Source organism: Ceratotherium simum, chromosome 5, assembly GCF_057802395.1.
Source record: "Ceratotherium simum simum isolate JZ-2026a chromosome 5, ASM5780239v1, whole genome shotgun sequence".
Taxonomy (NCBI): Eukaryota; Metazoa; Chordata; class Mammalia; order Perissodactyla; family Rhinocerotidae; genus Ceratotherium; species Ceratotherium simum.
In genome coordinates, this window is record NC_141904.1 from 37,204,129 (window position 1) to 37,218,357 (window position 14,229).

General features: G+C 39.7%; 1 protein-coding gene across 1 annotated transcript in view; it reads left to right on the top strand.

Annotated features, from left to right (window-relative positions):
* Positions 1-7,813: 7,813 nt before the first annotated feature.
* FBXL2 (F-box and leucine rich repeat protein 2) overlaps positions 7,814-14,229 on the top strand; it is a 115,106-nt gene continuing 108,690 nt past the window's right edge. The window contains 2 exon segments of the mRNA XM_087430679.1: positions 7,814-7,843; positions 7,845-7,937. Of these exon segments, the coding sequence (XP_087286805.1) occupies positions 7,814-7,843; positions 7,845-7,937 (123 nt within the window).

The following is a 14,229-nucleotide window of genomic DNA, read 5'->3' on the forward strand; positions in this document are numbered from 1 at the left end:
ACCACCTTAACCAAATGATCAACGTTAACGTCACCCCAAATAAGACTTATTGACATCACGTACTCTCTTATATCACGCACTGAGGAGCAAGCATTGCCTCTGTGATATTCTTCCCCAAAAGTTATAGCCCCAAGCTACTCATGGGAAAGTATCAGACAAACATAAATTGAAGGACGTTCTAAAAAACACCTGACCAGTACTCTTCAAAAGTGTTAAAGTCATGAAAGACTAGACAGGACTGAGGAACTGTCACAGTCTGGAGGACATTAACAAGAGATGACAACTAAATGAAATGTGAGATCCTGGATTTGATGCTGGAACAGAAAAAGGACATTAGTGGAAAACTAGTGAAATCTGAATAAAGTTGCAGTTTAGTTAATAGTATTGTACCAGTGTTAATTTCTTAGTTTTGATAATTGTACCATGGTTATGTAAGATGCTAGCATTAAAGGGAAATGGGTGAAGGATATATGAGAATTGTCTGTCTTGTCTTTGCAACTCTTCAATCAGTCTAAAAATTATTTCAAAGTAAAAAATTTAAAATCATTGTACAATATGAACAATCAGCTGTGAGAAAAGATACAATAACAGACTTTGAAAATACAACACATAGTTATTGAAATTTGTAAAAATCCAGACAGATAGGTTGAATCACAGATTGGACATAGCCAAAGAGTGATCAGAGAACTAAACATCAAGCTGAGAATATCTTTCAGGACATAACACAATGAGAAAAAAGATGGAAAATATAGGAGGAAAAAGATAAATCTTTTATATCCTCCTATGGAGAACAGATCCAAAAGTTCCACTACATGTCTAGTAGGAATCCTAGAAAGAGATAATAGAAAGTGACATCAGCAACACTGATGGCATAGAAGTTTCTACCATGTTCCCCCCAAAAGAATACCAATTTTGACAATCAGCATATGAATGGAAGTGCCTTTGTGGAAGTCCAGAAGTCCAGCGGAAAAGTTCTAGCACACTAATGGAGTAAAAAAATATCCGAGATTAGACGCATTGAAGAGGATAAGAGGAACAATTTCACTTTATGTCACCCACACCTCCCACAAGGTGACACAGCTCAGTGCCAAGAGAGACCTTGTCTGCCCATGATTTCTCCAGGGGAGAGAGTGAGAGAGTGTGAGTATGTGTCTGGCTTCCCCAGCTGTGTGGGCTGCCAAAGAGGCCCACTTCTTTCTTGTCCCATCCAGGATACTGAGGTGAACTACACAACTAGGAGGCAAGGAGGAGCTGGGAGAACAGCAGCCGGGGCTCTCGGAGGGCATCAGCTTATTCATCGGAGGGATAGCTTATTTCTTTTTATGCTAATAATATTCCATTGAATGGACGTACCACAGTTTATCCATTCACCTACTGAAGTACATCTTGGTTGCTTCCAAGTTTTGGCAATTATGAATAAAGCTGCTATAACCTTTGTATGCAGGTTTTTGTGTGAACATAAGTTTTTTTTAAAGGATTTTTTTTTTTGAGGGAGATTGGCCCTGAGCTAACATCTGTTGCCAATCTTCCTCCTTTTTTCCTTTTTTCTCCCCAAAGCCCCAGTAGATAGTTGTATGTCATAGTCGTACATCCTTTTAGTTGCTCTATGTGGGACACCGCCTCTGCATGGCTGAATGAGCGGTGTGTAGGTCTGCGCCCAGGATCCAAACCGTCAAACCCTCGGCCACTGAAGTAGAGAGTATGAACTTAACCACTATGCCAACTCATCCGAGTAAATACCAAGGACCACGATTGCTAGGTCATATGGTAAGAGTATGTTTAGTTTTATAAGAAACTGCTAATCTGTTTTCCAAAGTGGCTTTACCATTTCCCATTCCAACCAGCAAAGAATAACAGTTTCTGTTGCTCTACGTCTTCACCAGCATTTGCTACTGTCAGTGTTTTGGATTTTTGCCATTCTAATAGGTATGTGGTGGTATCTCACTGTTGTTTTAATTTGCAATTCCCATATAACATAGGATGTTGACTGTCTTTTCATATGCTTATTTGCCATCTGTATATCTTCTTTGGTGAAGTGTCTGTTCAGATCTTTTGCCCATTTTTTAATTGGGTTGTTTATTTTCTTATAGTTGAGTTTTAAGAGTTCTTTGTATATTTTGGATACATATTCTTTGTCAGACATGTGTTTTGCAAATCTATCTTTCCAATCTGTGGCTTCTCTTTTCATTGTGTTAAACTGCCTTCATTTTTACTACTCTTTTCCTCAACACACTTTAGGTTTATTCGATTGTACTTTTTCTAGCTTTTTCTCCTTAATTTCAGTTGTTTTGCTTTTTTACTTAATGCAATAATGACCATAAATTTTCCTCTAAGTGCTGCATCAGCTGACTCTCACAAGTATTCATAGGTATACTTTCACTTTGTTTAGTTCTAAATATTTTTTATTTCAATTTTGATTTCATCTTTCAACCATGATTGACTCAAATCTACCTTTTAGTTTTCATATGTATGGCTGTCTTTTGTCATTTGTCTAATTTTATTGTACTATGGTCATTAAATATAGTCAGTAGAGTACTAGTTTTTTAAAGAATTTCAAGCAACATCCTTGATATCCTGGTATGATTAATTTGGGGCAGGGATGTCATGTTACACAACGCCAGAGGTACTAATTATATCCTAATTTATGTGACTGATGCACCTTATGGTTGCACAGTATGTAGGCTTTGTAGCTGTCCATGGTGGCCCTTTCTGATTTGAGGGAACATTGCATGTATTTGAAAAAATGTGCATCTCAGTCACATTTGTCAATTTTTGTGTTATGTAATTTAAAGTTATGTTGTTAATGGAATAAATTTGAAAGTCCAGTAATAAATCTATACACCTACGGTCAGCTGATTTTCAACAAGGTGCCGAGACCATTCAATGGGGGAAAACAACAGTCCTTTCAAGAAATAGTGCTGGGATAACTGGATATCAACATGCAAAAGAATGAAGGTGGACCCTTACCTTACACCATGTGCAAAAATTAACTCAAAATGGATCAAAGATTTAAATGTAAGAGCTAAAATATAAGACTCTTAGAAGAAAACACAGGGATAAATCTTCATGACCTTGGATTTGGCAAGATATGACTCCAAAAGCATATGCAACAAAAGAAAAAAGGGCAAATACCTTTATTAAAAGTAAGCAAAGGATATAAACAGACGTTTCTCCAACAAAGATATACAAATGGCCAGTGAGCACATGAAAAGATATTTGACACCATTAGTCATCAGGAAAATGTAAATTAAAACCACAATGAAATATCACTTCACACTCAGTAGCACGGCTAGAATCAAAAAGTCAGATAATAATGAATGTTGACACGGCTGTGGAGAAATTGCAATTCTCATACACTGCTGGTGGGAATGTAAAATGGTGCAGCCACTTTGCAGAACAGTCTGGCAGTTCCTCGAATGCTTAAACATAGAGTTACCATATGACCCAGCAATTTTACTCCTATGTATATACTCAAGAGAAATGAAAACATATGTCCATGCAAAAACTTGTACATGAATGTTCACAGCATTATTTACAATAGCCAAAAGATGGAAACAACTGAAATGTCCATCAATGGACAAATGGATAAGCAAAATGTGCTTATTAAATTCCATTTAATGGAATATTATTTGGCATAAAAAGGAATGAAATATTGATACCTGCTACAAGTGGGATGAATCTTGAAAATGTTGTGCTAAGTAAAAGAAGCCAGTCACAAAAGCCCAATTATTATATGAATACATTCATATAAACTTTTAGAATAGGGAAATCTGTGTATTATATGATGGAATATTATTTGCCCTTTAAAAAGAAGGAACTCCTGCCATTTGTGACAATATGGATGAAGCTGGAGGATATTATGCTAATTGAAAGAAACCAGATGCAGAAAGACAAATACTGCATGATCTCACTTATATGTGGAATCTAAAATAGTCAAACGCAGAGAGGCAGAGAATAGAATGGTGGTTGCCAGGAGCTGAGGGAGGAGGAAAATGGGGAGATGGTCAAGGGGTACAAAGTTTCAGTTATGCAAGATGAATAAGTTCTGGAGATCTAATGTACAAAAATGTGAATATAGTTAACAATACTGTACTGATTACTTGAAATTTGCTGAGAGTAGATCTTAAGTGTTCTCATTACAAAAAAAAAAAAGAAAAAGAAGATGGTAACTATGTGAGGTGATTGATATGTTAATTAACTTGATTGTGGTAATCATTTCACAATGTATACATATAGCAAATCATCAAGTTGTATGCCTTAAATATATACAATTTTTTATTGTCAATTATACCTCAATAAAGCTGGGGAAAAAAGAGTAAATGGGATTCAAAGGGAAAAATTCAGGACAAAAAGAGATATTTCACATTGATACAAAGACAAATTATCAAGAATGTATTAGAGTTAAGAATGTATATGCACCAACAACATAGCTTTAAGAAAAACACAGCTTTATGAGATATAATTCACATACCATGCATTTCACTCATTTAACCCATACAGCTCAATGGTTTTTAGTATATTCACAGATGTGTGCAACCATCACCACAGTCAGTTCTAGAACATTTTCATCACCTCAAAAAGAAACTTCATACTCTTTAGCTATCATCTTTTTACCCTGCGACCCCTTCCTCCCTCGGTCCTAAATAACCACTAATCTACTTTCTGTCTCTATAGATTCTCTCTCCCTCTACAGGGCTTTCTGGTGCTGATTGTAGAGGGTTGCAGTCGTCCATTCGTTTAGTGACTTTTATAAACTATTTTTGCAAAGATTGTATTCCTTGTCAGGTATGCTCACTGAAGTCTCTGTTCTGTTATCTCAACAGTCAGCTAGTGACCAGAAGATATTTCCTTAAATGCCTGGAGACAAAAAAAAAAAAACCAAAAAAACAAAACTCCCCTGATCTGCATATTTGCTCTGAGCTAGGACATTCCTTCATTGCTAAGCCAAGCTGACTATAATTCTGCCTTAGCCTTCGCCTCCTGCTTATGTGCAGTCCAAAGATCAGCCAGAAGTGTAAGTCTAGGGCCTTTTCTGGGCATGTGTCTGGCCCTGGGCATGCACATTGCACTCCAGATTCCTCAGTGTATGTGGTAGCCCTTCACAGCTCTTATTCCCCCAAGAATCTTCCTCCTCAGCATCCTCATACCCAGGCTTTCGGGTCTACCTCATCCTTCATTCCTTGCCCCAGGTAGCAATGGGTAGCATACATCTTTAATGCTTCCTTCAGATGCCACCCAGAAAGCCACTCCAACCTGAGTGGGGCAAAATAAAGGTCAGCCTCTGTGCCGGTCCCTTAGGGAGCCACCAGACAGGTGAAATGCATGACCACAGTTTTTAAGAACAAGGTCCAAACTGCTTTCCCTGGCGCGAGTTAGCTGTACTGGGAACATGGGCCATTGTCCACAAGGCTGCTGCTGAGCTGGTGAATAGGGGATGCTAGTCAGGTAAGCAAAAACCATATGGTTTCTCACCAAAACTCAGTGGCCTCTTTCTTCATTAAGCATTCCCTGGTTGACATACGTGTTTGGTTAGATTCCAGAGTTCCAAAAAAATTGATTCTGTCAGTTTTTGCCAGATTAATTCTTCCTGGGGAGACCAATTCTTGCAAGAGACCAATTCTTGGAACTCCCTACTCTGCTAATTCCACGATGTCATTTCTGTTGCAAGTACTTTGGAAAACAGTTTGGCACTATGGAGTAAATCCAAAGATAAACAAACCAGCAATTCTACTCCTCATTATTCACCCTCAATGTCAAAATTGCCAACGTTGAGAATCCCTCACCTAGAGAAATGAGTGCTAATATGCACAAGGAGAATGCTCATAACTGCATTGTTTACAATAGTCCTGAACAGGAAATGACCCAAACAACCTAAATGCCCATCAACAGTGGAATGGATATATTCTTGTATATATATTCAGTGGAATACTTTATATCAATGAAAATGAATGAACTATAAAAACTATATAAAGAAAAGCAAAAAAGTGTTTTCCATAAATATTAAGATAGTGGTCACTTGGAAAAAGGGGAAGGGTTAAGATTGGGAAAGGACACATGAGATCTTCTGGGTTTCTGGCGATGTTCTATTTCTTGAACTGGGTGGTGTTTATGTAGGTGTTCACTTTTTAAAAACTGTACATTAATATTTTCTTACTTTTATGTATATTTCATAATAAAATAGATGAAGCTGTCAGTAATTACAGTTTTTCTTCTTCTATCACACTCCCTACTTTGACAGGTCATGTTCTTATTTGTATCTTCAGTCCTAGGATAGATGTTCATTCATTCATTCATTCATTCACTCAATCATCAATATTTATTGAACACCCACTATAAGCCAAGAACTGTTCTAAACGCTAGGAACACAGGGATGGAACAAGATAGATATATAGATATCTTGTATTCCAGGGTGAAGAGACAGGCGGTAATCAGTATACCAAAAATTTAAAAACGTAATTTCAAAAGGTACTAAGTATTTTGAAAACAAGACAGAGTTATAAAAGAGGCTGACTGGGGTGAGGAAGAGTGAATGGGGTGAGATATTTTAGATTGAATAATCAATAAAGGCTTCTGTGAAGATGGCATTTAAGGAGATAACTGACCTGTATCAAGTTAAGGAATGGGCCGTGTGAAGTTCCAGAGGAAGAATTTTCCAAATAAAAGAAGCAGTTGTTGCTGAGGCTCTTAAGTAGGAAGTGTTTGACATGTTTGAGGAACCTCAGGAAATAAAGTATGGCTAGTGTGGAGTGAATGAGGGAAGAGTAGTAGGAGATGAAGTTAGTGCAGTAGGCAAGGCCTCCATCATGGAAAACCTTGTAGACCATGGGAAGAGTTTGGATGTTTTTCCTAAGTGCCATGAGAAGCCACTGAAATGCTGCTGTAGTGTAGACTATAGGAGGGAAGACAAGCGGCATGGAGACGAATTTAGGCAAGAGATGATGGTGGCTGTGAGGTGGAGATGGTGAGAAATGGATAGATTCCGGATTTATTTAAAGATAGAGTCAAGAATATTTGTTAATGGATTGGATGTGAGGTGTGAGGAAAGGAAAGAATCAAGGATGATTCCTAGGTTTTTGTCCTGAACTACCAAGGGGATAGTGAGAACATTTGCTGGGATGAGGAAGACTGGAGAGTGAGAAAGAAACTTGGATCACAAGTCTTATTTGGGTTATATTAAGTTTGAAATGCCTATTAGACGTTCAAGGGGAGATGTCAGATTGGCTGTTGAATATGTCCCTTCCTCATGGACTTAATGGGCTGGATTTGAGGATATCTGAAGTTCCCTTCAACCATATTAAAAACATTCAACAAATTGACGATTGATTTAATAAATTAGAGTGCACACACACAGTGCTATTGCATGGATTGGCATGCAAAGATAATTTTTAATTGAAAAAAGTAGATTATGAAAGTGTGTATGGTTCGCTTCCATTTTTAAGAATACAGTGTATTATAACATATAGTTCATTGGAAGCAGATAGACTACAATATAAGCAGTCGTCACCTCAGGTGCTGGGATTTAGTGTGGTTTTACCCTTTTTAATTCTTGTTCTCGTTAGTTTAAAATGTCTTCAGTAATCATGTATTACCTGTGTAATCTGTTTCTTAAATAAAGAAAACCCATAAAGGTCTCTTCCAGCCGAGCAGTCGGAGGTTGGGTTATCTGTCAGGTGAGGGATGTCAAGGTGATCACGGACCAGATACATAGCAGGAAAGGCGAAGAGGCCCCGCCCAAGAGCCGAGGCGTGGGGGGTGGGGTGGGGTGGGGTCCAAAGGGCACCGCCCCTGCGCGTCACGTGCTCGCCAGCCGCCAATGGCCGCCTCCGAGCCCACCTTGGGGACGGGGCGGGGCGCCCAGCTGGCGTCACCAGGACAACGGGCGTTGCCGGCGCCTTGTGACTCCGGGCTGTGGGCGCGCTCGCGGCTCTTCGGCCATGGTGAGTCTGGGGCCGGCGCTGGCCCGGCCGCCCCGCCGTCCTGGTCCGTGCTGTGTGCCCCCCGCGGCCGCCTGCTATGTTCGGGCGGCGGTGCCGAGGTCGCGGAGAGGCCGGGCCGCGGCCTGCGGGGCTGCTGGCCAGGGCAGGGCTGGGCGGGCCCGGAGGAGGGGGACCCCTGGGGGACGCGGAACGCCCGCCTGCTCCCCGGCGACCGCGACGCAGCGTTCTCTGCCGTTGAATGTCTGGGTCACAGCTGGGACCCCTGCCCTGTGGGCCGCCGGACAGCGTGACGCTCTTTGGCCCTGGCGAGCCTGGGAAGCCACCCAGCGAGGGTGTGGTTAAAAAAAAAAAAAAAAAGATATGTGTGAATACCATATATATTCATATTAACCCTGTATTGCAGTCTGTGGGCTTCCTGTTTTGTTTCTATGCAGTTATATATAAGCAATATAATACGTAACATGTATTTCTTTTAAATTCATCATTCTGACAGGTCTTTTAGCATGTGGAAATTTGTAATTTTGGAGATTTCCTCCCTCTTTAAAAAATAGGGATATTAAGCTGGAGGTTTTTTCTGAGTGCAGCACCCTCACTCAGGCATTTACTTGATAATTAGTACATTGTAAACGTCTTAAATCATTACCTTTATTAAATAAACTTGAGAGTGAGTGGGCATACTACCTGGCCCCCAGTAAGCTCGTTTTTGAGAGCCACCTTGAAGACTCAGCTGAGGTGTTGGCTTGAATAGACAAGATTCAGGGAATTGCCAACCAAAGGTGTAATATCTCCAGAGGCCTCCAAAAGAAGGCCTAAAAGAGAAGGTAGAAGAGGAGAGGAGCTGGACTCTAGGCTTGGGGACACACCTTTGCTATAGAATATTTCAGAGGGGGTGGGGATGATGATAAGGAAAAGTCTAGTTTTAAGAAACAGTTTTTTTAATCAATCAGTAGTTTAGTGTAGATTTGCTCCTTAGCTGCAGGGGTTAGTGGAAGTACTAATAAGCTCAGAATGCAGAGTGCTCCCCAAGTGCCATTTGGCCTTCTGGAGAGAAAACCTACCACTTGGAACCCTGGCTGGCTCTGTCTTAACTAAGGAGAGGCATGGTAGTAAGAGAAGGTGGATGGTCTGTATCTCTCATTGACTCTGGAAAAACAACTGCCAGGTGTGTGGCCTGTTGATAGCAGAAAAAGAGCATCACCACAAATAACAGCCATCTTCTTTATTTTGTGTATGTTTCTTTTTAATTCTGAATTGCTTTTAAGTGACAAATTAATGGAGCCAGCAAGAGTTTTAGAAAATGAATTTTACAAAAATCTAAAGTGTTTTAAATATTGCAGTAACTTACTTTTATATATTATATGGGAGAAGAGCTCTCACAATTATAGCAAGGAGAAAGGAAGAATATTTAGGAATTAAATTTTCACAGCTCTCTGAAGTCTTATGTTTTCCCTGTTGTCCATTTTCCTTTTCTTCTCCATTGTCCACCCTTTCCATCCTGACATACAGTCCACCTTGACTCACTATTGTGAATTTTAGAGTTTTATTTGCTCTAAAAGCGTTTTACTGTACTTGTGTACTAATGGTTGCCTTGCTAAACTTAGAAATGCTTTGCTTTTGCTTTTTTTGTGTGAGTATCTTTAAGCATAAAGAATTTAATTCATGAAAGGGATTTGCTAATGCCTGGGCTCCAAGGGAAGTGGAGAATGGTTGATATAGGAGGGGGAATGGGGAGGCTGCCTGTGTAATCCCCAAACTGTATTCGAGATCATAACGTTACTCTTCATTAAATGCTTGAATCTAAACATACGTTAGCAGTTGATATAAATGACTTTGCACGTGAATTTTGGAACCCTGCTTAACTACCTAATGAAAATTTCTTCAATTAAGCCACTTGTTTCTATTGCCTCCATAATAATGACAGCTGACATTTATTGTCTATGTTCTTTGTGTGAGACATTTTTCTAAAGTACTTTGTGTGTCTTATTTAACCATCACAACAACCCTATGAGGAGGATACCATTTCCTCAATTTAGAGATGAGGAAATTGAGGCGCAGAAAGGTAAAGTAACTTGCCCAGGTTACCCAGCTGATAAATTGAGCCAGATTTCAAAACCAGGCAGTTTGTCTCAGAACTGCTTATGTAAACACTGGATTATACTGTAAAGTATAGTGTGTCATTATATTTTCCCTGATATGTATGCCATGTATGTGTTAGGAAATTAGTTTTCTTTCTTATTTGGGTTTTAATGTTTTTGAGCACTTATGAATACTTGCGTTTTGTTGTTCTTGGCACTGAGTTCGATGCTACAGAACAGGGTAGGCACGCCCAGCCTTCTCTTTTCCCTCTGCTCTTTCACAGAGGAATTAATGAAGACAGATGATTGGATTAGGGTTCATATTCATGACTGTAATACCCCTGGAAGTTTTTCCTGTCATTTCAGTTTGTGCTCAGGAGTTGGCATCTGCTTTTTGTGAATCACAGAGATCAGTGTTGTACTAAAGCCATTTAGGCTTGAGGGATGAAAACGTTTTAAAAATAAAATTTTATTTTCTGAGATTTTTCCTAATAGTAGTTTTTACATTTATTTTAGTTGCGTATTCTAAAATTGTTACAAAAAGACATCAAGTAATTGTTTAAACTTTAATTCCTATGAATCTAAAATATACGTTGGGATACCTATTGTCATCAGGTTCTTGTTATTGTTTAATACTTTAGCTTATAAGGCAGATTTATTTTTTTGGAAATATAACGTTGTATCATACAGTTTTCCCATTTTAATTCATTCACTTGGACTTTCCTCCTATTTTGGCACTTTTTGTATTTGTCTGGGGTAGGACTTCTCAGAGGTATTGGGAAGCACAAGGTGGGGGGAAAAACTTTGCAATAAAATATATCCAAGGTTTACAGACAGTTTTGGTCTCTTTGTCATCACATGTTACAGTTAAGAGCTTATATAATGATATCTGTGTTAATAGATCATGAAAAGAACAGGTTTCTCTATAAATTTTCCTACTCTGGACAATATTTGTCTCCCTTTTGTCTGCACTGGTGTAAGGGTGGAGTATAATTTTTAGTAATTGTAACAATAACTTTCACAGACTCCTTCCACTGTGCCCAGTTTTAGGTTGATCGCTTCACGTTTATCTCATTTAATCCTTCCAGCATCCCTATGAGATTGACATGATTATACCCGCTTAACAGGACATTAGGCAATTTGCCCAAGGTCACGTAGTTGGTGAGTGGCAGAGCCGGGATTCAAACTCAACCAGTCTATGTCCAAAGCCTGGCATCGTAACCACTGCACAATGGCTTCTTCCCAAATTTGAGCCTGAGCAATAGGAGGAAGTTGTTCTTTACTTAGATGAAGACTATAGGAGGAGTAAATTTAGAGGAGGGATGAAGAAAGCAGGAGTTGGTTTGGGACTTGATAAATTTATGATCCTTATTAGACATCTGAAATCTAAAGACATCTAAAGACACACAATTATGTTTTCAGAAACAGTGTGATGGTATATATTTTAAAAACACAAACTTCATTGAATTTTGAAATATTAGATTTGGAAGAGACTTTTGAGTTTCTCTTGTACAATCCCTTCATTTTACAAACTAGAAATGCTGAGAGGTTAAACGACTTGCCCAGAGTCAAGTAGCCTTTAGTACCTGTTGTGCAGTACAAAGAACCCGAGACATGGAGTCAGGAGATATAAGTTTAAATTATAGTTTTTCTGCTTTTTTAGTTCTAAACTTTGGGCAAGTCATTTATCTGCTCTGAGTTTGTTTCTCTTCTATCAAAAAGGGTAATAAAGACTTCCACTTTATGTTACTATATTGAAAGTTGCAAAAGGTAGACATTGTTTCCACTCTAACGTGAGAAAAGGTCTCTCAGAAGCTAGAAAATCTGAAGTTCTCTAAAAACCCGCCAGAAAGCTAAGGACACAAATCTAAGTGAATTAAAATCCAAAACATAGGGCCGGCCCCGTGGCTTAGCGGTTAAGTGCGTGCGCTCCGCTGCTGGCGGCCCGGGTTCGGATCCTGGGCGCGCACTGACGCACCGCTTCTCCGGCCATGCTGAGGCCGCGTCCCACATACAGCAACTAGAAGGATGTGCAGCTATGACATACAACTATCTACTGGGGCTTTGGGGGGGAAAAAAATCCAAAACATAATGAGCCCTTCCCAGAAAAAAGGAGACACATGGATACTTTCATCTGTGGTGGGACAGCAGGAGGAAGCATCTGCTATAGACAGGTAAAGAGAAATCAGCCGGACTTTTATTGACTGTTATGTGGGCTGGAGGGACCATTTGGAATCCTGAGGAGCCCCAGCCCCAGAGCAAGGCTGCACCTACCTGCCAGCTCTTTCCCATGGGCCTTCACTGACTGCATGGATGTCGTATGCTGGAGGCTGGGACCAGAGGAAGAGAGAGCTGCAAACAATCCTGAGTGGGTGAAGTCTGCTGAATGCTAGGGGCAGGACCAGGAGAGTTAAGAGAAATCTCTCTGAGGCACTAGGGCTTTTGCTAAGTGTAAGGCAGGCCTATGCAGTCTGGGGGTGTGGCAGGAGAGCTGAGAAACATCCCTCTATGACTATCCAGGTTTTTGATGAGGACAAGGCAACAGGCTTTCAGAAGGTAGAGTAAGAGGGCAAAGAGAGAGAGGTCTCCTTAAGGCATAGACAGCATAGGGAGCTACTGGAGAGCAAAGACAGCTTCCCAGCTGGCAGCCAGAATGTAGAACAAAGAAAGATCTTGCACAGTTCAGAAAGCTAGCAGCTAGGTTGTAAAGCTCAAAGAGATCTGTGACATTTCCCCAGGGCTCAGATCCCAACTTCTCCAGAAGGGAGAGTTCTGATCTCACCCTAAAATAATTTTAAGTCAACCGTGAACTGAATCTAACTAATGCTACAACAAATCTCAAACCCAGCTCAACTATGGATTAAAAGGAGTCAGCCTCCACCCCTGCCTCCTGCCAGCAACCGTACTGTCACCATACTTAGTTACAAATTTTTTTTCTTGTGATGAGAACATTTAAGATTTACTCTCTTAACAACTTTCAAATATGCCATATAGTATTATTAACTGTAGTCACCATGCTGTACGTTACATCCCATGATTTAGTTATTTTATAACTGGAAGTTTGTATCTCTTGAGCCCTTTCACTCATTGTGCCCGCCACCGCCATCTCCTGCCTCTGGCAATCACAAATCTGTTCTTTGTTTCTATGAACTTGTTTTTTTTTTTTTTTTTAAGATTCCACATATAAGTGAGATCATATGATATTTGTCTTTTTTTGTGTAACTTATTTCACTTAGCATAATGCCCTCAAGGTCCATCCATGTTGTCACAAATGGCAAGATTTCTCTTTTTAATGGCTGGGTAATATTCCATTGTATATATGTACCACATTTTCTTTATCCATTTATCCATCAGTGGACACTTAGGTTGTTACCATATCTTGGCTATTGTAAATAATGCTGCAGTGAACATGGGGTTGCAGATATCTTTTCCAGTTAGTGTTTTCCTTTTCTTCAGATAAATACCTAGAAGTGGAACTGCTGGATCAGTTCTATTTTAAATTTTTTGAGGAACCTCCATACTGTTTTCATGGTGGCTGCACCAATTTATGTTCCCACCAACAGTGCAGAAGCTTCCCTTTTCTCCCCCTCCTCGCCAATGCTTGTTATTTCTTGTCTTTTTTGATAATAGCCATTATAACAGGTGTGAGTTGATATCTCATTGTGGTTTTGATTTGCATTTCCCAGATAATTAGTGATATGGAGTACCTTTTCATGTACCTGTTGGATATCTGCATGTTTTCTTTGGAAAAATGTCTATTTAGATTCTTTGCCCATTTTTTAAATTGGATTTTTTTTTTTTTTTTTTGCTCAAGTTGTGTGAGTTCTTTATATATTTTGGATATTAGCCCCTTATCAGAAAATGATTTGCAAATATTTTCTCCTGTTTGGTAGGTTGCCTTTTCATTTTGTTGATGGTTTCCTTTGCTGTGCAGAAGCCTTCTGGTTTGATGTAGTCCCACTTGTTTATTTTTCTTTTGTTGCCTTTGCTTTTGGTGTCAAATCCAAAAAATCATCTCCAAGACTGATGTCAAGGAACTTACCGCTTATGTTTTCTTCTAGGAGTTTTATGGTTTCAGATCTTCTGTTCAAGTCTTTTTTTTTTTTGTGTGAGGAAGAACGGCCCTGAGCTAACATCTGCCAATCCTCTTTTTTGCTGAGGAAGACTGGCCCTGGGCTAACATCCATGGCCATCTTCCTCCACTTTATATGGGACGC